Source organism: Melanerpes formicivorus, unplaced genomic scaffold (genome assembly GCF_026170545.1).
Source record: "Melanerpes formicivorus ecotype bairdi unplaced genomic scaffold, bMelFor1.0.p_v2 SCAF_15, whole genome shotgun sequence".
NCBI classification, from domain to species: Eukaryota; Metazoa; Chordata; class Aves; order Piciformes; family Picidae; genus Melanerpes; species Melanerpes formicivorus.
This window is the reverse complement of record NW_027142367.1, coordinates 15,959,987-15,985,850: the sequence shown is the minus strand read 5'-3', so window position 1 is coordinate 15,985,850 and position 25,864 is coordinate 15,959,987. Positions and strand designations below refer to the sequence as shown.

The 25,864-nt window shown below is 45.3% G+C and overlaps 1 protein-coding gene across 1 annotated transcript in view; it reads left to right on the top strand.

Annotated features, from left to right (window-relative positions):
* Nucleotides 1-25,864, top strand: part of RTTN (rotatin) — a 93,329-nt gene that overhangs the window by 2,071 nt on the left and 65,394 nt on the right. The window contains exons 3-14 of the mRNA XM_068147686.1: nt 323-515; nt 1,229-1,318; nt 2,496-2,574; nt 4,868-4,982; nt 6,216-6,366; nt 8,893-9,058; nt 12,579-12,760; nt 15,481-15,596; nt 16,987-17,157; nt 21,251-21,463; nt 22,388-22,500; nt 25,212-25,338. Coding sequence (XP_068003787.1) covers nt 323-515; nt 1,229-1,318; nt 2,496-2,574; nt 4,868-4,982; nt 6,216-6,366; nt 8,893-9,058; nt 12,579-12,760; nt 15,481-15,596; nt 16,987-17,157; nt 21,251-21,463; nt 22,388-22,500; nt 25,212-25,338 — 1,716 coding nt within the window. The remainder of the gene's footprint in view (nt 1-322; nt 516-1,228; nt 1,319-2,495; nt 2,575-4,867; nt 4,983-6,215; nt 6,367-8,892; nt 9,059-12,578; nt 12,761-15,480; nt 15,597-16,986; nt 17,158-21,250; nt 21,464-22,387; nt 22,501-25,211; nt 25,339-25,864) is intronic.

Here is a 25,864-nt window from a genome sequence, read left to right as displayed (position 1 = left end):
GATTTGCAGCTAAATGTTTGTACTGTTCCTGGAAAGTGAAGATTTGAACAACAGTGCGACTCAATTTAAAAAAAGGTTGAGAAAACACTGAAGAAATTTCAGCTCTCTCCAGTTCTTTGGGTTTTAATCACTAAACAGCAGCCATACAGTGAAGAAAAATCCTATCCTTGATGCTGATGGATGGGTGGCCTAAAGAAAGGCAGACAAAATATAACTAAGCTCTGATTAAAATGTTTTTTCTTTCCTGCCCTTGTGCCCCTTCCCCACAAGAGACCTTGAGATTCTTCAGGCTAACTTTGTCAGTTCTTCATTCCTGCTGTAGCATCCACCTGCTGCCCAGACAATGATTGGAATTGGTGCAGTGGAATTTTTCTCTCAGCTTCGCCCCAATGTGGATCCAAACTTGCAGGCCATCATCGATGGGATTGTGGATGGACTGTTCTACCTTCCTTCTGCACTTCCTTCCAGTTCTCTGTCAGTGGTTTATCAAACTCAGCCTGCAGTAGATCAGCCAGGTAAATAACGTCATTTAAAGTGTGATTCCTTTCAAATGATGGTCAAGTACATGAAAAGCTTCTAGGCTATGAAAAGGGAATGTTCTCAGCCACAGAAGGTGAGTTCTTCCTGAGAGATCAGTGAAGCTTATGCTCAACCTGCTGTGATCTTGTTTAAATCAGTTAGTGCCATTTCTGCAAGGCAATTCTCTGCTCAAGAAATTGTCCTGTGTTTAACCAGCCCTTCTGTGGCCATCTCTTCAGTGTATTTAGCAGTGTTTGCTATAATGTAAGAGGACCACGATCCATACATTCAGAGAGTGTTTTGGGTTGGAAGGGACCTTAATGAGGTGCTGACCTGAGAAGACAGCAGTTTTGGTAGAGAAAGGTTGTAAGCAGTTAATTAAAGATGTTAATATAGTTGCTGGATAAGTAGGTTAGAGGTTGCTGCCAGTTCTCCATCAGGCAACACATTTCTGGTAGTTCTTTTGCTGTTGCTTTTAGAGTTGCAGGATATGATTACAAAAACTTAACATCAACACACCCTTCTTTTTTTTTGTGTTTCCACTCCACTTTCCTGATCATCTGAGACTACTTTAAATTGGTTTGAACTCAATGGCAAAAGGGCAGCAGCTCAAGGAAGTCATGAGAATAAATTTTTGCTTTCAGCTGTTTGTTTTGGTTTTGTTTTGTTTCAGGGGACATTTTTTCATCTTCCTCTTTATGTGTTTCAGTTCTGCCTCAAGAGGAGTTACTCACTGGCTATTTTTATCAAGGTAGAAGTCATCTGCCACAGTTAGAAGCACCTCCCAAAAGGACTGTTGGTATGTACAGTTATAAAATAAGAATGTTTTAATTCCAAAAAGTGCTTATTGGATGTTCTTTGTCCTACTGTTGTTCCCTGAAATCTAGTGTCACAGAAACTGCAATTACAAGGCTTATAAACATGGTGTTCAGCTGAATGGATCTTTCTCTTTCATAGTAAAGTTAGTATAACTCTTTGGAATATGTGAAACATATTAAAATGTCTTGTCAGTTTTAATAGCATATCATAGAATGACTCAGGTTGGAAGGAACCTTAGAGATCATCTGCTCCAACCTCCTCACCATGGGCAGGGATGCTTCTCAATTACACTTGGTTGCTCAAGGCCTCATCCAACCTGGTCTTGAACACCTCCAGGGAGGAGGCATCCACAACCTCTCTAGGCAGCCTGCTCCAGGGCTCCATCACCCTCACAGAAAAGAAGTTTCTCCTTGTGTTGAAGTGAAACCTTGTATGTTCCAGTTTATCCCTATTGTTCCTTGTCCCATCACTGGGAACCACCACAAAGAGCCTGGCACCTTCACCCTGACACCCACTCCTCAGATATTTAGAGACATTGATCAGATCCCCTCTCAGTCTTGTCTTCTGCAGGCTGAACAGTCCAAGGTCTCTCAGTCTTTCTTCACAACAGAGATGTTCCATTCCCTTCATCATCATTATAGTTCTCTGTTGAACTCTCTCCAGCAGATCCCTGTCTCTCGAACTGGGGAGCCCCAGACTGGGTACAGCATTGCAGGTGTGGTCTCAGCAGGGCAGAGTAGGGTGGGAGGAGAATTTCCCTAGACCTGTTGGACACACTTTTCTTGATGCAGCCCAGGATCCCATTTGCCCTCCCATCCACGAGGGCACATTGCTGTCCCATGGTTCCACTAGGACTCCAAGGTCTTTCTCCATGGAGCTGCTTTCCAGCAGGATGACTGGTACCTGGTGTGGGGTATGGAGTACTGTTGCAGTAAGGGTGTTTTCTGTTTGCTATGTATTTAATTTTGATCAGTGGTGACCTTAGTACTTGTTTTGTATTGCTGAAAGCACCTTAGAAGGACTTGACTCTGTATTTAATAAAAGGTATTTCGATTTCAGATGGTGTTGAATTCAGAAGCTTTTAGCTTTGGTAGGGAAATATCCAGTGAAAAACTTTTACAAAACATATTCAAATAGCTACTTTTTTTCTTTTGCAGTGAAATGCTTGAAGTTTTCTGTATTTCCTTGGCTAACTCTGACTTCAACAGACAGACATGTTCTTGCCTCAAATGAAAGGTACAGGAATAGAAGCATTACAGTGATCTCATAGCTTTTATTTATCTTACCTAAGAGTGGTTCTACATTTCTGCCCTTCTCTCTCATTAGAGTGCTCCTGTGAATAGCCTAATGAGGTATTTTTGGATAAATGGTTGTAGAAGCTGCACTGAAGCAGATACACAATGGGTTATAGCAGGGCAGGTTTCTGTTACTGTCACTCTCCATCCTTTGTGTTTACTTCAGAGTCCGTTTTCTTTTTTGCTCACGACACCACAGTCTGAATTTCTCAACTGGATCAAAGATTTCCTTCAGTGAATTTTAGAACTAGCTAGAATAAAATACTTTTTTTTATTCCCAAGGTCACTTGGCAGAGAAATCCATACTTTTAGTGGTAGCTCACTAGGTTTAAGCCAACAAGTCCAGACTGATAGATTCATAGAATGGTTTAGGCTGGAAGGGACCTTAAAGATTGCCCAGTTCCAACCCCCCTGCCATTGGTTGGAACACCTTCCACTAGCCCAGATTGCCCAAGGCCTCATCCAACCTGGCCTTGAACACCTCTAGGGCTGGGCCATGACCTCCCTGGGCCACCTGCTCCAGTGTCTCACCACCCTCACTGTACAGTATTTCTTCCTCTCCTCAAGCTTTCACTTACAGAAGCAACTCAAGAAAAAGTTCTGTGTTGGGACTCACCATGAGCTGACACATAGCTGTGAGAGATTTCTAGTATAGGGCCACGAGGATGAGCAGAGGGCTGGAGCACCTCTCCTATGAGGACAGACTGAAGGAGTTGGGGCTGTTCAGTCTGCAGAAGAGAAGGCTCCGAGGTGACCTAATTGTGGCCTTCCAGTATCTGAAGGGGGCCTACAGGAAGGCTGGGGAAGGACTTCTCAGGATCTCAGGTAGTGATAGGACTAGGGGGAATGGAATGAAGCTAGAGGTGGGGAGATTCAGGCTAGATGTGAGGAGGAAGTTCTTTACCATGAGAGTGGTGAAACCTTGGAATGGGTTGTCCAGGGAGGTGGTTGAGGCCCCGTCCCTGGAGGTGTTTAAGGCCAGGCTGGATGAGGCTCTGGCCAGGCTGATCTAGTGTGGGGTGTCCCTGCCCATGGCAGAGGGGTTGGAACTAGATGCTCCTTGTGGTCCCTTCCAACCCTGACTGATACTATGATAGCTAGCAATGCAGCACCATGGATTGGACTATTTAACAGTTCTACTCCAACTATAAGTTTAATAGTACAAGTTTGTTTGTCTGTTTTATTCTTTTGATCTTTTTTCCTTTTTGAAGCTCTCTGAAAGTGGAAAATCTTTTTCATATTTCATTTCCTTTATGTCTGAATAGAGAAAAAGAACCCAGACCCTTAAAACGAGAAATGTTTGATTTTGAAACAGCTTTTAATTTTTTTTGCAATTATTTTTACATTTATGTATTTTTGTTACAAATAGAAGTGGGTGAGTCCCAGGAATGTTTTCAAGCTGGTAGTGCTTAACAATTGAGTGAGTAAAAATAAAAAAAAAAGAGAAGTGAAATGGAAGACTGAAACCATTCTTGTTAAAGAATCACAGAATCACCAAGGTTGGAAGAGACCTCAAAGATCATCAAGTCCAACCTGTCACCACAGACCTCATGACTAAACTATTTTTGGCCAATAGTAATAGAAAGTTGGATTTTCACAGTTGGTCTCTTCTCCCAGGCAACCAGCACCAGAACAAGGCGACACAGTCTCAAGCTGTGCCAGGGGAGGTTTAGACTTGAGGTGAGGAGGAAGTTCTTCACAGAGCGAGTCATTCGTCATTGGAATGTGCTGCCCAGGGAGGTGGTGGAGTCACCGTCCCTGGAAGTGTTCAAGAGGAGATTGGACGTGGCACTTGGTGCCATGGTCTAGTCATGGGGTCTGTGTTGATAGGTTGGACTCGATGATCCTCGAGGTCCTTTCCAACCTAAGTTATACTGTGATACTGAGAGTTTAATTACTTGCTGGATAGCACTGAGGTAATCTCCAGCTTCACAGGGAACTTCCAGTCTGTCTTATTTTCATTTCAATTTCAGAATCAATAAAGTGATTTCTTCTTTCCTGGAAAGTGAATTCTGCCTGTGGTTTGCTAACAGCTCAGATTGCACTTGTTCTTCATTGTATGCAGAATTAGCACAGCTAAGGAATAATTCAAGTTGAAAACTGGTATCACAGCATTTTTTTTTCCCTTGAGGTTCTTCAGTGTTTTGATTACTTGTTAAGATTTCTTGGAGTTTTTGGGGGGTTTTATTACATATTTAAATCTGAACTGCCTTTTTTTTTGCTTTAATCTTTAGCTCTTTGAGAAGCAATAACCAAAGCTTAGTTTGGAGTACATGCGAGCTTCTCCAGGATGTGATTATGCAAGATTTTCCTGCTGAGATTTTCCTTCAAAGACCAAAGATTGTACAGGCAAGAGTAATATGCATGAAGTTGAAGGTTTTGGTTGTGCTGTGGTGTAAGTTGTGCTAAGTAAGAATTGATGTACATGATGAAATGTATTTCTGAAATGAAGAGCTAAAGAAAAGTGCTATTACATGAGCTCTAGGTCTACAGGGAAATGTGCAATAGCTACATGTTGTGTTTAGAAAGTGACTTGGTCATGGTGACTTGGTCCTCATGAGTTAGTTGTGATCATAGAATAGAATCACAGAGTGATCTGGGTTGGGTGGGACCTCTGAAGGTCATCTAGTCCCACCCCCTCTACAGTAAGCAGGGGCATCCTCAACCGGATCAGGCTGCTCAGAGCCTTAGGGAGCCTGACCTTGAATATCTCCAGGGATGCCTTCTCCCAGGCAACCAGCACCAGAACAAGGGGACACAGGCTCAAGCTGTGCCAGGGGAGGTTTAGACTCGAGGTGAGGAGGAAGTTCTTCACCGAGCGAGTCATTCGTCATTGGAACGGGCTGCCCAGGGAGGTGGTGGAGTCACCGTCCCTGGAGGTGTTTAAGAGGGGATTGGACGTGGCACTTGGTGCCATGGTCTAGTCATGGGGTCTGTGTTGATAGGTTGGACTCGATGATCCTCGAAGTCCTTTCCAACCTTAGTTATACTGTGATACTGTGATACTGTGATGGTGCTCCAACCACCTCCCTGGGCAACCTGTTCCAGGGTTCCACCACTCTCATTGTAAAGAACTTGTTCCTAACATACAATCTAAATGTGCTCTTCTCTAGTTTGAAGGCATTGCCCCTTGTCCTATCACCACAGGCCTTTGTAAACAGTCTCTCTCCCTCCTTCCTGTAGGCCCCGTTCGGGTACTGGAAGGTCACTGTTAGGTCTGTTGATGAGTTGGTCATGATGAGTTGGCCCTCATGATCTGGTTCTGATGGCTTCAGTAATGCAGTATGTTGTGAGGTTTCTTCTGGCTAAGATAAAACAGTGTTGCTGTCATAGGCACATTCTCTAATGGGCTCCCATAATTAAAGTAATGACTTAATTTGCAATAGACTGTAGAACTCAGCTTTTCCTTCAGGGCTGATAGCCTTGCACTCAGTAAGAGATCAGTAGCTAAGCCTATCAATGCTTTGCTGTGATTTTTTCAACATTTGTGAGCTGCATCTAGTGCAAGGCTCTTGCTGGCATGGTTGCTGGGGAAGGTGCATTCATATTCAGCCAGTGGGGTTGATGGGTTTGTCTTTGCAGAGCCTCTTGTCCCTGCTGACCCTGGCCTTTGGAGGAGATGGGAGGCATGGATTAGCTCTGCAGGCTGTGGCATGCCTGCAGCAGCTGTGCATTTTCTTGAGGAGACGTCTCAACTTCCACAGAGATCCAAGTTTTCGTTCCACAGAGCAAGGTGAGTATTGGTCAATGGTGAAGTACTGTTCTGGTTTTACTACAGGTAGGATGCTCCAAAAGGATTTGAAGAAAAGCCTCCCAACCTCCAACTTTATAACAAATGTGATCTCATGGAACTGTTGCCAAATGCTGCTGTTCACAACTATTCATCTTAGTAAATATTTTTGGAGTGCTTTGGGTTCATTTTTACAGTTTCTTGTGATTCCCTGTTCATCAGTTTTTCCCAGTGTCATAGAATGGTTTGGATTGGAAGAGACTTCCAAAAGGGCATCCAGTCCAACTCAGCTGCACTCAGCAGGGACATCCTCCACTAGATCAGGTTGCTCAGAGCCTTGTCCAGCCTGACCTTGAATATCTCCAGGGATGGGGCCTCAACCACCTCCCTGGGCAATGTGTTGCAGTGTTCCAGGAGCCTCATGGTGCAGAACTTGTTCCTAGCATCCAAGCTAAATCTGCTTTTCTCTACTTTGAAGCCATTGTCCCTCATCATATCACTGCAAGTCTTTGGAAGCAGTCCCTCTGCAGCGTTCTTGTAGTCCCATCAGGTGTTGGAAGACTGCTGTTAGGTCTGCCCAGAGCCTTTTCTTCTCCAGGCTGAACAACCCCAGTTCCCTCAGCCTGTCCTTGTAGCAGAGGTGCTCCAGCCCTCTGATTATTTTTGTGGCCCTTCTCTGGACCCACTCCATCAGGTCCATGTCTTTTCCTGTGTTGGTGGCTCCAGAGCTGGGTACAGTGCTCCAGGTGAGGTCTCAAAAGAGTGAAGTTGCAGAATCCCTTTTCTCACCTGGCCATGCTGCTTTTGATGCAGCCTAGGCTGGGATTTGCCTTCTGGGCTTCAAGCACACACTGTTGGCTCATCCATTGTTTGTATGTCAGCAGAAGAGTACTTTTTAACTAAAATGAAAATGGCTAGAGCTCCAGAAATGTTTTCAAGCTATTAGTGCTTAACAGTTTAGTTACTAATTTCATGAGCTATGCTAATTTTCTTCATTTTATTCTGATGGCTGAAAATAGTTTAATCACTGATTTGGATCTTACAGTCATTAGGGCTGTTTCACAACATTCTTCTTGCTTAGATTTTGTAGATTTAATAATGCAGACTAGTTGTTATGGGCTTCCTGTTTCCTTTTGTCAGCTGAATTTTAATCAACTTTGTTTCTCTTAATTGGCAGGCTGCTGCTCTTCATAAGATTGTCACTCAATTTGGTGTCTTAATAAATTCTATTGGCTGTTTCTTTGCTAATTCACTTACAGCATCAACAAATCCAGCAGCCTTAGCCAGACACCATGTTTGTATTTTTATAACTCAACATTAAAGATTCATCTGTAATTTTCACTGCTTTTGCCTTGGAATTCATTCCAGACTCTGCTACATGCCAGTGGTAGGTTGTCCTAGCTCACCAATATTTACTTGGTGTTCATAGATTCATGGAGTGGTTTGGGTTGGAAAAGGACCTTATAGATCATTCAGTTCCAACCCCCTTGCCATGGGCAACGCCACCTTCCACTAGAATAGGCTGCTCAAGGCCTCATCCAGCCTGGTCTTCAACATCTCTGGGGAGGAGGCACCCACAACCTCCCTGGGCAACCTGTTCCTGTGTCTCACCATCCTCACTGTAAAGAATTTCTACCTAATTTTCAGCCTAAATCTATTTCATAGTTTCATAGTTTCATTCAGGGTTGGAAGGGACCACAAGGATCATCTAGTTCCAACCCCCCTGCCATGGGCAGGGACACCCCACACTAGATCAGGCTGGCCACAGCCTCATCCAGCCTGGGCTTAAACACCCCCAAGGACGGGGCCTCGACCACCTCCCTGGACAACCCATTCCAGGGTTTCACCACTCTCATGGTGAAGAACCTCCTCACATCTAGCCTGAATCTCCCCACCTCTAGCTTCATTCCATTCCCCCTAGTCCTATCACTACCTGAGATCCTGAGAAGTCCTTCCCCAGCCTTCCTGTAGGCCCCCTTCAGATACTGGAAGGCCACAATGAGGTCACCTCGGAGCCTTCTCTTCTGCAGACTGAACAGCCCCAACTCCTTCAGTATGTCCTCATAGGAGAGGTGCTCCAGCCCTCTGATCTTTTCATTCCCTCTCATCCTACAACTACCAGCCCTTGTAAAAAGTTTCAAAGTCCCTCCCCAGCTTTTTTGTAGGCCCCTTTACAGGTACTGGAAGGAAGCTCTAAGGTCTCCCTAGAGCCTTCTCTTCTCCAGGCTGAATAGCCCCAACTCTCTCAGTCTGTCCCCACAGGGGAGGTTCTGCAGCCCTCTGATCATCTTTGTGGCCTCTGGAGCTGCTCCAGCAGTTCTTTGTCCTTATGCTGGGGGCACCATAAGTGGATGCAGTACTCCAGGTGGTTCTCCATATCCTACCTTAACTACTTGGATCACTACTTCACTGTATTGTATTGTTTGGAATCATGGATTCCACAAATGGGCAATACATGAATTTTATTACATAAAATAGAATGGAAAACAGGATTTTTTTACACAAATATGTGATTTTTGTTACATACAGCCACAGCTTCCCAGAATTCCTCTGTATCTTACTGTCAAGAAGGAAGAGGGCCTCCTCCTTCTCAGAATCCATCACCTGGAAGCAGCAGCCCTCGGCCATCAGTGATTGGACGGACAGTTCAGCGGCCTAGAGGAGATGGTCAAGATTGGGATGCAGCATCTTCCAGGTGAATAATAAAAGGAGATAAATTCCTCTTCAATTAAAAATTTCTTAATATAGATTTTGTCATCAGCTCCTTGGTGGTCTGTGCAATGATCTGAGAGTTTTGCCAGATGTGAAAATTCATAGATGCATGGAATGGTTTGGGTTGGAAGGGACCTGGAAGATCATCTGGTTTCAACCACTCTGCCATGGGCAAGGACACCTTCCACAAGCCTAGGTTGATCAAGGCCTCATCCAGCCTGGCCTTAAACACCTCCAGGATGAGGGCGTCCACGACCTCCCTGGTCAACCTGTTCCAGTGTATCACCAGCTTCACTCTAAAGAATTTTTTCCTAATCTCCATCTCAATTTGCCTTCCTCAAGCTTCAATCCAGTCCCTCTCATGCTATTGCTAGACACCCTTATGAAAAGCCACTCCCCAGCTTTCCTCTACAATACCTTCAGGTATTGTAATACTTCTCTGAGGTACCCCCAGAGTCTTTTCTCCAAGCTGGACAACCCCAGGTCCCTCAGCCTGGCCTCATAACAGAGGTGCTCCAGCCCTTGGATCATCTGTGTGGCCTCCTGTGGATGCACAATAGCAGTTCAATGGTCTTCTTACGATGGGGGCACCAGAACTGGACACAGTACTCTGGCTGGGGTCTCATAAGGGCATAGTAGAGGGGCAGAATCAAATACCTCATGCTGGTGGTCACACATTTAAGGTGGAGATGAGACATCTAAAAACCAGAGAGTGGTCACTGACTAGAAGGCCATATTAGGAGCTGTGTATTACTGTGTACTTCTATCTCCTTGCATCCTGTGTGCTGCAGTTGAGCTGCTCACTGCCTGTGAGCCCCTTTTCGTACAAACCCATAGTTTACCCTGCAGACAGCATAAAGAGAAATGTGATGTTGAGTCAAAAACTGTCTAGAAGGAAGTGACCATAGTGCTGCTCTGACATGGCTGATTTTGATATGCAGGAGCTGCTTTTAGTGAAACTTCTCTTTTTCAGCGTAATTGTGGTATCAGTGATTTGCTCTTTGCTTTTCTGTCTGTAACTCTTCTTTTTCCTTGTTCTTAAACCTTGAGACTCCTCTGTTTTTGTCTGTTTCAAATTCTGCCTGGACACTTAAACCTTTCCTCTTCTGAATTGCTTTTATGATTGACACTTCACCTTCCTTATGCCCCGGTAAGTGCAGTCAGAACCACTACATATTGGTGGAATCTTTTCCTTGTAGTCTTCCGCTGACATCTTAAAATCAGTTGGCTTTGAAATTCGTGGTTGCTGTTCTTTGGACCTCTTTGTTACACAGAGACAAAACACAGTCATGCCACAATTCAGTTTCTCCAGATTGTTTAATAAGAAAAGAAGCCATGAAACAAACCAAAGAAGCCCCTTTAAAAGTTGTATAGGGGTTTTTAAAGCAATTCAAGATCACTAAATGTTCTTTAGGCTAAGAAAAATAAAACTCTGTGTTCTGAGTTGTATTTGTAGAGTTAGTTAGAATAATAGAATTGGATGATTTTGGAAAGAATTAGAGTTAGATTCTTTTGGAAAGCAGTTTAAAAAGTGACAAAATGATGAACTGTATACAGAGCTCAGAATTTTAAATGATTCTACAGTACCTAGGTATGTATTTTGTAATCTGCTGGTTGCATTTAAAGCTTTCTTGGACAAGGCAATATTTTCTGGTTTGCAGTGGACAAAGAAACCCTAAAACTCAATATTTTCTGGTTTGTGGTGGACAAAGAAGTCCTAGAATCTCAAACATAAGGCATATTTGATTTTGCTTCTAGGGATTCTTGTGGCAATGCCAGCGACGAGCAGTGTGAGCAATCCGGCAGTGCAGGCCTAGAGCCTGACATGGTGGTAGGCCATGCTCAGCATAAGTGCAGAGCCAGACAGCAGTGTAGCAAAACAGTGCTGTGCCTGCAGCATGGAACTAAAACAAGGCACTGGTAGCTATAAACATGGACAGTTATCTTGGGACAACAGGACATGCACCTGCATCAACAAACCTCGTTGTGTCGTTAGTAGTTGGACCAATAATCTGTAATAGTGCAATGTGTGGTCACTCAGAGGGAACCAATGAAGCCGTGCCAACAAGGCACTCCGAGTTTATATAAGTTGTAGCAGTTCCCTTGCTATGCACTTCTGCCTTTCCTGTCTCCTGTTCTACACTTTACTGTGCTACACCTGCACTACAAGCCTCACCATAGGCCTGCAACACTGGAACAAAAAAGGAACCATACTCGATCATATTGGTCAGCCGTATTGATTCCAATCTCCGTCGCCTCCCATAGCTAGCTTCTTAAAATGATTTTGATCTAGTCAGTCCAGTTGAAGTTTGATTTAGTAAGTGGTCTTGCTTCAAGGAGCTGATAGATTTTTTTTTTTGTCACAATTTCAAATCAACTGATTTTTCTCTGGCAATATCATGTTCATTGCATGTGTATTTCTTCCAGTACGCCCTGCAAAGTGCATGTGAAGATGACTGCCAAAACAGTAGGCATTCACTTGTGATGCTACCAGTCCTGACATTTAAAAAGCCAATCAACCAAAATCTACTGTCTAAGCTGTCAGATCGTGGCTTGGACCACAACACTTTGTGCTGGGTTAGGAACTGGCTGGAGGGCCGAGCCCAGAGAGTGGTGGTGAATGGTGCCACATCCAGCTGGCGGTCAGTCACCAGTGGCGTCCCCCAGGGATCAGTGCTGGGCCCTGTCCTCTTTAACATCTTCATTGATGATCTGGATGAGGGGATTGAGTCAGTCATCAGCAAGTTTGCAGGTGACACCAAGTTAGGAGCAGATGTTAGTTAGAGGGTGGAAAGGCTCTGCAGAGGGACCTTGACAGACTGGACAGATGGGCAGAGTCCAATGGGATGGCATTCAACAAGTCCAAGTGCCGAGTGCTGCACTTTGGCTACGGCAATCCCATGCAGAGCTACAGGCTGGGGTCGGAGTGGTACTGTAAAATCCTTCTCTTCCTGCAGTGCTGGTGGATAGCAAAGAAAGATTGGGATGGAAGAAAGGTTATGCATTAAGGAAGGAGGTCATTAAACTGCTTGATGTTATTTTTAACATGGGTTTGTAGAATGGTTTAGGTTGGAAAGGACCTTAAAGATCATCTAGTTCCAAGCCCCCTGCCATGGGCAGGGACATCTTCCACTAGACCAAGCTGTTTAAGGCCTCATCCAGTGTGGCCTTCAACATCTTCAGGGGTGGGGCTTCCACCACCTCCCTGGGCAACTTATTCCAGTGTCTCCCCACCCTCAATCTAAAGAATTTCTTTCTAATCTCTAGTCTAAATCTGCCCTTCTCAAGCTTCAGTCCATTCCCTCTCACTCTGTCCCTACAAGCCCTTGCAGAAAGTCCCTCCCCAGCTTTGTTGTAGACCACCTTCAGGTACTGGAGGGCCACTCTGAGGTCTTCCTGGAGCCTTCTCAATAAGTTCATGTACATCAATATGTACTTGAGTTTTCTCTTTGCAAGAGTTAACTTTGTCTCTTTGTTTCTCTTGTTTGGTTTGTTTTTGTAAGTGGAAACAGTACTCAAGCAAATGCAAACTCCAGAATCTCTCTGCATTCCCCACTTGATGTAGGACATACGGACCTGTCAGCTATTGAAAATGAGGATACTTTGGAATTACAGATGAAGCAGCTTAGCCTGCCTCAGTTCTGTGTTGCCATCTTGGAAAGTGCAATACCTCTTCTAAGAACAGGTGAGAAAGCTTTGAATTGAGTATTTCACTTCTATATCCTTCCCACCTTTAGTACATACCTCTGAAGTTGGTAATGTTAAGTGAGTACCACAAATAAATAAGGTACAAATGATTATTGATATACTGCAGCTAGTTATAAGAGTTCTTTCCCTGGGGCTTTGTTCAGACCATGAAGCTTCAATCTTCTGGTTGATATTCAGAGTTGCTACAGAAGTTTCAGGTGTCTTTTACTGGTGATGGAAAGTAGTGGTAGTGGTAGGAAGAAGTAAGTCTGTGGTGGGAAAATTGTGTGGCTGGATGAAATCAGAGAGTGATGGAATCATAGAATGGTTTGGGTTGGAAGGAACCTCCAAAGGTCATCTAGTCCACCTCCTTGCAGTCAGCAGGACCATCCTCCACTAGATCAGGTTGCTCAGAGCCTTTTCTAGCCTGACCTTGAACATCTCCATCAATGGGACCTCAGCTACCTCCCCGGGCAATCTGTTGCAGTGTTCCACCACCCTCATGGTGGAGAACTTGTTCCTCACATCCAATCTAAATCTGCTCTGCTGTCATTTCAAACCATTGCCCCTCATCGTATCAGTGCAGGCCTTTGCAAACAGTCCCTCTGCAGCCTTCCTGGAGGATCCCTTCTGGCATTGGAAGGCTTCTATTAGGTCTCCCTGGAGTCTTCTCTTCTTCAGGCTGAACGCCCCCAGCTCCCTCAGCCTATCCTCACAGCAGTGGTGCTCCAGCCCCTTGGATCATCTTTGTGACCTCTTCTGGACTCTCTCCAGCAGCTTTGTGTCCTTCTGCTGGGGACACCAGAAATGGAAGCAGGATTGGAGGTGAGATCTCAGCAGAGTGGAGTCAGGAGGCAGAATCCCTTCTCTTGCCCTGCTGCCCACACTCCTCTGGCTGCAGCCCAGCGCACAGCTGCCTTCTGGACTGTGTGAGAGCACTGCTGGCTCCTGGGAAGCTTCTTATCAACCAACACTCCTAACTCTCTTTCTTCAGGGCTATTCCAAACCCACTTTGCACCCAGCCTGGATTTGTGCCTTTTAAAAAGAACCCCAGCATTGTTTATTACTTACATTATACTGGAGAAATTTACTAAGTCACCTTTCAAGTGCTTTCAGCATGGAAATTTGGTCAGGAGTTTGCATGATAATTGGAATTTGCAGACATAAACTGTTCAAATCAACAAAGCCTTGCCCAAAATAAATGGAAAACAGCACTTCTGTGAGAGAAGAAATAGAAAGCTTTCAAAAAGGCCCTGTGCCATTCTCTGCCATGTGCTCAGTCAGAGCAGATCACTTGGGCTGTGGTCATTGTCACTACAGATACAGCCAGGTACACAGATATTTTTCCTCATCAAGGCTTCTACAGTGAAAAATCTGCAAAGAATAGGAATGAATGTTCAGACTGAACAAGCAATAGACCTTGCCTTTTAAAAACAGATTTCCAAGGATGCAGAATTGTGATGTTAGAAACTAAATTGGAAACTCAACAATGTTGTGTGAAATTCATCCATGGTTTGGAATAGAAACATAGCAGCAACAAGTAACTAAGCTAACAGTTGCACTAAATGGAGTATTTGGGGGGAAACTGTCACCATATGGTTCTCTAGGATGCCAGACAGTTTTGGCATTCTCTGTTGTGTGAGGTTGAAAATATCTGGCCTGGCTCCAGGTATTCTGCCTTATTCTTCATGAAACCTTCTAGCCCTTGACTGCTACTCCTGTGTTTTCTCTGGGGACATTAGGGGGAGGCTAACTACCAATTACCATGACCACTAAACTAGATCCTGAAACACCAGCTTCTTGAACACCTCCACCACCTCCCTGGGCAGCCTGTTCCAACTCCTCACCACTCCTTCTGCAAAGAATTTTTTCCTAATCTCCAACCTAACCCTCTCCTGGCACAACTTCAGCCTATTTCCTCTAATCCTATCTCTAATTACTTGGTAGAAGAGACTAACACCAGCCTCACTGCAACCTCCTTTCAGGTAGTTGTAGAGAGCAATAGGATCTCCCTCAGCCATCTCCAGAATAAACAATGCCAGGTCTCTGAGTCTTTATTCACAGCAGAAATGTTCAAGACCCTTAATGATCCTTGTAGAATCACAGAATGTTAGGGGTTGGAAGGGACCTTGAGAGATCATCCAGTCCAACCCCCTGCCAGGGCAAGATCACCTAGAGCAGGCCACACAGGAACACATCCAGGCAGATTTGGATAGTCTCCAGAGAAGGAGGCTCCACAACCTCTCTGGGCAGCCTGCTCCAGGCCTCCAGAACCCTCACAATAAAGACATTTCTTCTCCTGTTAAGGTGGCACTTCCTGTGTTCCAGCTTATCCCTGTTACTTCTTGTCCTGTCACTGGGCACCACCAAACAGAGCCTGGCACCTTTATCCTGATACCTACCCCTCAGACATTTGTAGACATTGATAGAACCCCTCTCAGCCTTCTCTTCTCTGGACTAAACAGCCCCAGGGGTCTCAGCCTTTTTTCATAGCAGCAATGTTCATGTCCCTTCATCATCATCCTCATAGCTCTCTCCAGTACATCCTTGTCTCTTCTTTGGTTGTTGAGAGTCATTAGCATTAGTTTGGTAAAAGCATCTTGGACAATTAAAATACCACAGTTTGGATTCAGAGTAATCTCTTTTTCCAAATGCTGTTTTCTGGATATCACAATGTTTTGGCTGTGTTTGAATTTCTTCTCTCATTTGTATTCCTAGGCAGTAGGAGAGTGACAATGGCAGCTCTAGAATTGCTGGTTGAAGACATGTTCCTTATTGGTGATGCTATTTCTGACAGTGTTTGGGAAGAGGATAGCCTTTTTGCCTTGGAATTGGTAAGATGCTTTAGGCTTTGCTCAGCCATATTTAACAGGCTGCTTTTATAAGCCCCTGACATTTTCTGCAGTGATTCATCTACAAATCTGATCTTCTGCTGAGCCTACCCTTTGGAAAAGCTGAAATAGTTTATTGCTGGTTCTAGCAGTAGCAAACAATGAAAAAAAAAGTCTTTTACCAGCTGATGTGTCCAGCAGGAGTAGGGAAGTGATTGTGCCCCTGTGTGCCCTGGTGAGGTCACAGCTTGAGTACTGGCTTCAGTTCTGGGTGCCACAGGATGGGAAAGACACTGAGGTGCTGGAGGGTGTCCAGGGAGTAGCAACAAGGCTGGTGGGGGTTTTGGAGAGTGTTATACTAAGAGCAGCTGAGGCAGCTGGGGTTGTTTAGTCTAGAGAAGAGAAGTACCAGAACAAGAGGACACAGTCTCAGGCTGTGCCAGGGGAGGTTCAGGTTGGATGTTAGGAAGAAGTTCTATACAGAAAGAGTGATTGCCCATTGGAATGGGCTGCCTGGGGAGGTGGTGGAGTCACCATCATTGGAGGTGTTCAGGAGGAGACTTGCTGGGGTGCTTGGTGCCATGGGTTAGCTGTTTGGGTGGGTTGGATTGGTTGATAGGTTGGACGCGATGATCTTGAAGGTCTCTTCCAACCTGGTTTGGTTTATTCTAAATAAAGGTTTATTCTAAATAAAGTCTGAGGGGAGACCTCATTAATCTCTACAACTCCCTGAAAGGAGGTTGGAGTGAGGCTGGGGTTGGTATTTTCTCACAGGTAAGTTGTGCCAGGGGAGGCTAAGGTTGGATATTAGGAAAAATTTCTTTGCTGCAGGAGGTGTTGACACAGCCTGCCCATGGTGATGGTGGAGTCACTATCCTTGGAGGTGTTCAAGAAGCTGTAGCTGTGGTGCTTCAGGATCTAGTTAAGTGGTAGTTGTAGTTGGGTAACAGATGGACTTGATGATCTTAGAGGTCTTTTCCAGCCTTAGTGATTCTATGAAATGTAAGACAGCATGTAGCAAACATGCTAGAGATGCAAGCTACAACTTGTCTGAACACTAGAGATGTGTGGTCTTCTGTGCATATGATTGAAGTTAGAATTCATGCAAATGGTGGGAGACTTATTTAGTCAACCACAGACTCATAGAATGTTTTGAGTCCCATTCTCCTGACACCCACTCTGTAAGGATTGCTAAGCATTGATGAGCTCCCCCTCAGCCTTTTCTTTTCCAGACTGGAAAAAAGGCACCCTGTGCTTTTTGTACCCTTTCTGCATTTTAGAAGTGTTTGGTGTAACTGTCTGCTGCTTTGGGTGCTGTACAAACACTGTGACCATGCAGTGATGTTGCAATGATTGCTAATGAAATGATTGTAGTTCTGATTTTTGTTTGCAGAAAGGGAAGCTGCTGCTGGTCTTGGGTTTGCTTGGAGAAACTATTTTATATCACAAAAGCAATATCAGTGCAGAGCAGCCCGAGGTGATGTTGGTGCATCACAGAATGGCATTCAACAGCATTTCACTCTTCACTGTTAGGCTGCTGCAGACCCTGGTCCCTGTAGAAAAGGTAAGCTAGCACCAATGAGATGTACTTTTGTTTTGGTTTGCCAGTTGTGGTTAACAACATGAAAGCAGCCCCCAGACAGAGAAATTAATCTAATTCACATTGGTTTGTTCACTGACTGCATCAGGTTACAAGGGACCCTCAAAGGGCATCTTGTACAACCCCCCTGCAGTCAACAGTTGCACTTCCAGCTAGATCAGCATGCCCTGGTCCACAGCAAGTCTGATCTTGCATGTCTTTAGGGACAGAGCCTCAACCACATCCCTGGGCAGTCTATTCTGGTGTCTCACCACCCTCATTGTGCATAACTTCCTCCTGATGTCCAACCTAGTTCTATCATGCTCCAGTTTCAAACCATTGCCCTTCATCCTATTGCTACAAGCCCTTATAGACAGTCCCTCCCCAGCCTTCCTGTAGGTCGCCTTCAGATACTGAAATGTAGCTTTAAGATTTCCCTGCAGCCTTCTCTCCAGGCTGAACAGCCCCAATTCTTTCAGCTTGTCCCCACAGGATAGGTGGTCCAGCCCTCTGATCATCTCTGTGGCCCTCTTCTGGTCCCACTCCAGCAGCTCCATGTCTCTCTTGTGTACAGTCAACAAAGGCTCCTCTGTCCATCCTTCATTGATCAGTGCATTCTGCAGAATCTTCTGCAGATCTTTAATCTTAACCCCCCAACATTTTAAGTACATTCTCTTCCAGGAGGTTTTTTAAGTTCAGTGTTGTCTTTCCTTCTTTAGTGTGTTTTCTGTTATGATGCAAGGTTTGCAAAGCTTTGCTGCCCCCTGCTCCTTTGCAGCATGAGTGCAAGTCAGACTAGAATGATGTTTAAATTGCATCATATTTAAAATCACCACTTCTGACCTGATGGAATACAGAAGGCAATTAATGTTTGATACATAATAGTGATTTTCATTCTCATGTCCATCCAGTGCTCCTGTAAAGAAGTTCAGTTGTAGCTCTCGAATTCTTAGCTTCACTGAATGGTTTGGGTTGGAAGAGACTATGACAATCATCCAGTTCCAATGCCCCTGCTATGTGCAGGGACACCTTCCACTGGCCTAGGTTGCTCAAGGCCTCATCCAACAGCACATCCAAGTGCCAGGTTCTGCACATTGGCCACAACAACCCCATGCAGTGCTACAGGCTGGGGTCAGAGTGGCTGGAGAGCAGCCAGGCAGAGAGGGACCTGGGGGTGCTGGTTGATGGTAGGCTGAAGATGAGCCTGCAGTGTGCCCAGGCAGCCAAGAGGGCCAATGGCATCCTGGCCTGCATCAAGAAGAGTGTGGCCAGCAGGAGCAGGGAGGTCATTCTGCCCCTGTACACTGCACTGGTTAGGCCACACCTCGAGTCCTGTGTCCAGTTCTGGGCCCCTCAGTTTAGGAAGGAGGTTGACTTGCTGGAACAGGCAGCCAGTACCAGAACAAGAGGACACAGTCTCAGGCTGCACCAGGGGAGGTTCAGGTTGGATGTTAGGAAGAAGTTCTATACAGAGAGAGTGATTGCCCATTGGAATGGGCTGCCCAGGGAGGTGGTGGAGTCACCATCATTGGAGGTGTTCAGGAGGAGACTTGATGGGGTGCTTGGTGCCATGGGTTAGTTGTTTGGGTGGGTTGGATTGGTTGATGGGTTGGACGTGATGATCTTGAAGGTCTCTTCCAACCTGGTTTGGTTTATTCTAAATAAATGAAGGTTTATTCTAAACCTGGCCTTGAATGCATCAAGGCAGAGGGCATCCACAGCATCCCTGGACAGCCTGTTCCAGTGTCTCCTCACCCTCACTGTCAAGAATTCTTTCCTAATCTCCAGTCTCAATCTGCCTTCCTCAAGCTTCAGTCCATTCCTTCTCATCCTATCACTACAAGCCCTTCTACAACTTGCTTGGGGATGTTTTTCCTTTTTATTTCAGACAGGGGAAGTCTGATTGGAATTTTTCTGTGGGATGGAAGTGTTAGAATGTGTTCAAACCTAGATGGGTTTACACTTTCTTGGGATCAGTTTCTAAATCAGTGCAGCTCCTTTTGTTAGATGGTTTTCAATCCAAGTGGCTGTTTGATTTTCACTTGCAAACCTATGGTCACAAATCTTGTCTTTCACTATTAGCAGCAATAGTCTCTTTTAACTGCAAATCAGTGTTCTCACACTCATCTAATGCCTTATCTTTTTTGTCTTCTGTGTTTCTATGCACATCATGCAAGATCTCAATTCTGTGTTTGGCAGGAGTTAAGAAAAAATTGTATTTCAGGTCAAATTTTTGTGTGTGGGAATATTGATCACTTGTACTAGAAACGACCAGAACAGCAACAGAATTCCTGCTTCTCAGGGTGTGAAGTTGTTCTGTGCATTTGCAGACAGCATTTTCATTAGAGAAATTGTGGTCTGTGAGTTCTCTGCCATCTGGTGGTTAGACAGGAAATCAGTCCAGGCTGGGAGATGATGACGTTGAGAGCAGCCCTGCAGAGAAGGACTTGGGGGGGTGTGTGGATGAGAAGCTGGACTTAAGCCAACAGTGTGTGCCAATGGCATCCTGGGCTGCATCAAAAGCAGCTTGGCCAGAGTTGGAGAGAGGGGATCCTGCCCCTCTGCTTTGCTCTGGGGAGACCTCACCTGGAGTTCTGTGTGCAGGTGTGGGAGCCCCAACACAGGAGAGACATGGGCCTGATGGAGTGGATGGAGAGGAGGCCACAAAGATTATCAGAGGGTTGGAGAACTTCTCCTACAAAGAGAGGCTGAAAGAATTGGGGCTGTTCACCCTGGAAAAGAGAAGGCTTCAGGGAGACCTTAGAGCTGCATTTCGATATCTGAATGGGACCTACATGAGGGCTGGGGAGGGACTGTTTAGAAGGTTTGAAACTGGAGCAGGGTGGGTTTAGGATGGACATCAGAGAGTGCACTCTGCACAATGAGAGTGGTGAAATACTGAAACAGGTTGCCCAGGGATGTGGTTGAGGCCCTATCCCTGAAGACATTCAAGATCAGACTTGCTGTGGCCCAGGGCATACTGATCTAGCTGGAAGTGTCCCTGCTGACTGCAGGGGGATTGGACACGATGACTTTTTAGGGTCCTTTCCAACCTCATGCAATCTGTGAATGGACCATGGCCAGTGGTGTATGTGGTTGCTAGTGCTGTGGCTAGTTCACACAGTTTCTGTGGCTGGTCACAGGACTAACAGTAAGACTAAAATCTACTGAACTCTTGCTTTTTAATAATAATAAAAACAATAATAATAATAACAACAATAATAATAACAATAATAACAATAACAATAATAATAATAATAATAATAATAAACCAATGGAATACTTTGTCTAGAATTTATTTGCTCTGTGTTTGTATAATTTTAAGTAACAGCAATCATGATTCATAGAGTCACAGAACGGCTTCAGTTGGAAGGGACCTGAGAGACAATGACTTTGGAAGTCATTGTGCCCCTGTACTCTGCTTTGGTCAGGCTGCACCTTGAGTCCTGTGTCCAGTTCTGGGTCCCTCAGTTTAAGAAGGACATTGAAACACTTGAACGTGTCCAGAGAAGGGCAACAAGGCTGGGGAGAGGCCTTGAACACAAGCCCTATGAGGAGAGGCTGAGGGAGCTGGGATTGTTTAGCCTGGAGAAGAGGAGGCTCAGGGGTGACCTCATTGCCCTCTCCAACTACCTGAAAGGTGGTTGTAGCCGGGAAGGGGTTGGTCTCTTCTCCCAGGCAACCAGCACCAGAACAAGGGGACACAGTCTCAAGCTGCGCCAGGGGAGGTTTAGACTCGAGGTGAGGAGGAAGTTCTTCACCGAGTGAGTCATTCGTCATTGGAATGTGCTGCCCAGGGAGGTGGTGGAGTCACTGTCCCTGGAGGCGTTCAAGAGGGGATTGGACGTGGCACTTGGTGCCATGGTCTAGTCATGGGGTCTGTGTTGATAGGTTGGACTCGATGATCCTTGAGGTCCTTTCCAACCTTAGTTATACTGTGATACTGTGATACTGTGACCATCTGCTCCAACCTCCCTTCCATGGACAGGGCTGCTACTTGTTGAATGAGTGCAGATGCTGCTGTTTGATTTGTTGCATTTTCAGGCTGCTCTTCTAACAGTTATTTTCTCTTTCACAGGCAAATAAAGTTTTACAGAAGAGTTTGCTGTGTGCTTTATTTATTCTCTCTCTGGACATGCCTTTCTCTGTGGAATACCCAAGCATTCAGGAGTCCATTGCAGCCTACCTGGAGCAGATGAGTACTGAAGATTACAGGATTTACAAACAAGCTTCAGAAGCTGCATATTCAATGGAATGCACTTGTAGCTTTATGGCTGAAGTTCAGAAGAAGGTCTGTGATTCTATTATATAAAAGGTTTCCTGCAGGCAAATCTTCTTCCTCCCTTTTCTCTGTGGTGCAACCTATAGTCTGTCATAGCTGATGAAAATCCACACCTATGAGTGCTCCATAGCATGCATGATGTGGTTAATTTGGATTTGTTTTCATCAGTAGTGCTCATGAGGTTTGTAAAAAAAACCAAAACCAAACCAAACCAAACCAAACCCTGAACAAACCAAACCCAATGTATCCTAAGTAGAAACAGAGAATTGAGCCTGGAGAAGGGGAGGCTCCAGGGAGACCTTAGAGCAGCCTTCCAATACCTGAATGGGGCCTACAAGAAAGTTGGGGAAGGGGCTTTTCACAAAGGCTTGTAGTGACAGCATGAGAGGGAAATGATTTGGGGCAGTCGTGGCTCAGTTGGTAGCACATCAGACCCTTAATGTGGAAGGGCAGTAGTGTCCTCCCTACTCTAATCATGAGGTCTGTGGTGACAGGTTGGACTCGATGATCTTTGAGGTCTCTTCCAACCTCTGTGGTACTGAATACTGAATATACTGATTGAGTAGGGCAGATTTAGACTGGAGATGAGGAAGAAATTCATTACATTGAGGGTGGTAAAACACTGGAACAGGTTGCCCAGGGAGGATGCCCCTTCTGTGGAGGTGTTCAAGGCCAGCTTGGATAGAGCCCTGGAGCAGGCTGCCCAGAGAGATTGTGGAGTCTCCTTCTCTGGAGACTTTTCGTACCCAAGCGGATGTGTTCCAGTGCGCCCTGCCCTAGGTGACTCTGCTTTGGCAGTGTGGGTTGGACTGGATGATCTCTGGAGGTCACTTCCAACCCCTAATATTCTATAATTGTATGATTCTGCAATAAAGTTGTATACTTTTAATATTAGTAATTAATATTACTGATTTCTTTCATTTTGCTTCTCAGGGTCAGAAGAACCTGTCTGAACTGGTAGAATTGGCAGATCAGGCCTTTAGTAGCCTACCCTACCATCAGCACTTCCCCTTGCTTCAGGAAAGCATTCACTTATGCTCCAATCTGTGAGTATCTTGCTATTTAAAACTCCTACTTGAGGAAATGTCATCTTTTTTATGGATAAAGTTTCCCAAGTTGAAGCTAAATGTGTTTATTCCCTGTGTTTGAAGAACTGTTGAAAGGTCTCTTCTAAATAATTTGTGTCATCCTGTGGTGGATTTCTCCAAGAAGGAATCTCAGCTGCTGAAAACCTAGTGTTACATTCTTGCCGTGTCTAAACCTTTGTGGTTTTGCCAATAAAGTTAGTCTCTGATTTACAGAGAAGCAGCCTTAAACCACTCTCACCTAGCTTCCAAACTTCTTTTTAATTCCTTGTTTCGAAAAGGATATATGGAACTTGCTGCACATCGGCCACAACAACCCTATGCAGAGCTACAGGCTGGGGTCAGAGTGGCTGGAGAGCAGCCAGGCAGAGAGGGACCTGGGGGTGCTGGTAGATGGTAGGATGAACATGAGCCTGCAGTGTGCCCAGGCGGCCAGGAGGGCCAATGGCATCCTGGCCTGCATCAAGAACAGTGTGGCCAGCAGGAGCAGGGAGGTCATTCTGCCCCTGTACACTGCACTGGTTAGGCCACACCTCGAGTCCTGTGTCCAGTTCTGGGCCCCTCAGTTTAGGAAGGAGGTTGACTTGCTGGAACGAGTCCAGAGAAGGGCAACAAAGTTGGTGAGGGGTTTGGAACACAAGCCCTATGAGGAGAGGCTGAGGGAGCTGGGGCTGCTTAGCCTGGAGAAGAGGAAACTCCGGGGTGACCTTATTGCTCTCTACAACTACCTGAAGGGAGGTTGTAGACAGGCAGAGGTTGGTCTCTTCTCCCAGGCAGCCAGCACCAGAACAAGAGGACACAGTCTCAGGCTGCACCAGGGGAGGTTCAGGCTGGAGGTCAGGAGGGAGTTTTACACAGAGAGAGTGATTGCCCACTGGAATGGGCTGCCCGGGGAGGTGGTGGAATCGCCATCACTGGAGGTGTTCAGGAGGAGACTTGACAGGGTGCTTGGTGCCATGGGTTAGTTGATTAGGTAGTGTTGGGTGATAGGTTGGACGCGATGATCTTGAAGGTCTCTTCCAACCTGGTCTATTCTATTCTATTCTATTCTATTCTATTCTATTCTATTCTATTCTATTCTATTCTATTCTATTCTATTCTATTCTATTCTATTCTATTCTATTCTATTTTTACTTTGGGAAATCTTAAAGGGTCTTATTTGAGTGTAGGTGCTGTGTGTTCCAAAATGGAATCTCATTTATTACAACAGCATGCCTTTATTGCATCTTAAATCTTCCATGTCTCCAACTGGTAAATTGAAGTCACCCAGTGGTGCCTGGAAAAGTTCTCTATTGGTAACTTAATTAGAAACACACCCACAAAAAAATCTTCATTTTATCCTAATTTGCAATGTGACTTCAGGGATTTTTGTTTTTTTCTGGGAAGAGCTCTCTGAGTTTTTAAATTATGAAACATCAAAACACTTTGCAGTGTTCTAATGGTTTCTGGGATTAATTAATTAATTAATTAATGGGTTAGTTGCCATGGGTTAGTTGTTTAGGTGGGTTAGATTGGTTGGTGGGTTGGATGCGATGATCTTGAAGGTCTCTTCCAACCTGGTTTATTCTATGTAATTCTATGTAATTATTGGCAGATTACTGTTGCAGGCAAGAGGAAATTCAAGTTTTTAACTGCCATCAGTTCAGGCTGTGGTAGTGAGATGGAACTTCACCTCTACAAGGAAAAATCCTGGAAGCCTAGAATCCCTTCTTAAAAGCACATCTAAGAAGGCTGTTGAAGCTCGGTAGAATGTTATGTTTGCAGATGACCAAAAAATGTTTGTTGGGTTCCTGACTGTTGAGGAGAGATTTTGGAAAAAAAGAAGTGTTTTGATCATCTACTTGAGTCAAAAAGATAAATAGATGTAGATGCATGGGACAGCAATGTGCTCTTGTGGCCAAGAAGGTGAATGGGATCCTGGGGTGTGTCAAGAACAATTTGTCCAGCAGGTCTAGGGAGGTTCTCTTCCCCCTCGACTCTACCCTGCTGAGACCACACTTGCAATACTGTGTCCAGTTTTTGGCTCCCCAGTTGAAGAAAGACAGGGATCTGCTGGAGAGAGTCCAACAGGGAGCAACAAGGATGATGAAGGCACTTGAACATCTCTGCTATGAAGAAAGTCTGAGAGCCCTGAGGCTGTTTAGTCTGGAGTGGAGAAGGCTCAGAAAGAATCTTATGAGTGTCTCTAAATATCTGAGGGGTGGGTGTCAGGATGAAGGTGCCAGGCTCTTTGTGGTGGTGTCCAGTAATAGGACAAGAAACAGCAGATACAAGCTGGAACCCAGGGAGTTCCACCTTAACAGGAGAATAAACTTTACTGTGAGGATGCTGGAGCCCTGGAGCAGGCTGCCCAGAGAGGTTATGCAGTCTCCTTTGGAGACTTTCTAAACCTGCCTGGATGTGTTCCTGTGTGGCCTGCTCTGGGTGATCCTGCTCTGGCTGGGGGTTGGACTGGATGATCTCTAGAGGTCCCTTCCAACCCCTAACATTCTATGACATGACTAACAGTATGATATTGGAAAATATGTTTTGATCTCTGGACTTCTGTCTGTCAAATATGTTTTCAGGAAGTATTTTTCACAGATTATCCTGAAGTTTAGGAGGAAAATATAAGTGGACAGCTTTGGGTATTGTAAAATATATACTTAAATTAATTATTTGTCATTTTTCAGTTGGAAGTCTGCTGAGACTAGCTTGTTGCTCCAGACTGAGGGTCAGAAGGTTCTTCTCCGCCTACTGTCTCATCCTTTGCCGAATATAAAAGCTGAAGCCTATCGGTGCTGCTTGGAGGTGGTTAAGGTCAGAACTAATCTTTACTGCCCATGACAGGGAGGTTGAATTGGATGATCTCTAAGGTCTCTTCCAGCCTAGAGGGACCTCGACAGGCTGGACAGATGGGCAGAATCCAATGGGATGGCATTTAACAAGTCCAAGTGCCGAGTGCTGCACGTTGGCTACGGCAATCCCATGCAGAGCTACAGGCTGGGGTCACAGCGGCTGGAGAGCTGCCAAACAGAGAGGCACCTGGGGGTGCTGATTGACAGCTGCCTGAATATGAGCCAGCAGTGTGCCCAGGTGGCCAAGAGGGCCAATGGCATCCTGGCCTGCATTAGGAATAGTGTGGCCAGCAGGAGCAGGGAGGTCATTGTGCCCCTGGACTCTGCTTTGGTTAGGCCGCACCTTGAATCCTGTGTCCAGTTCTGGGCCCCTCAGTTTAAGAAGGACATTGAAACACTTGAGCGTGTCCAGAGAAGGGCAACAAGGCTGGGGAGAGGCCTTGAACACAAGCCCTATGAGGAGAGGCTGAGGGAGCTGGGATTGTTTA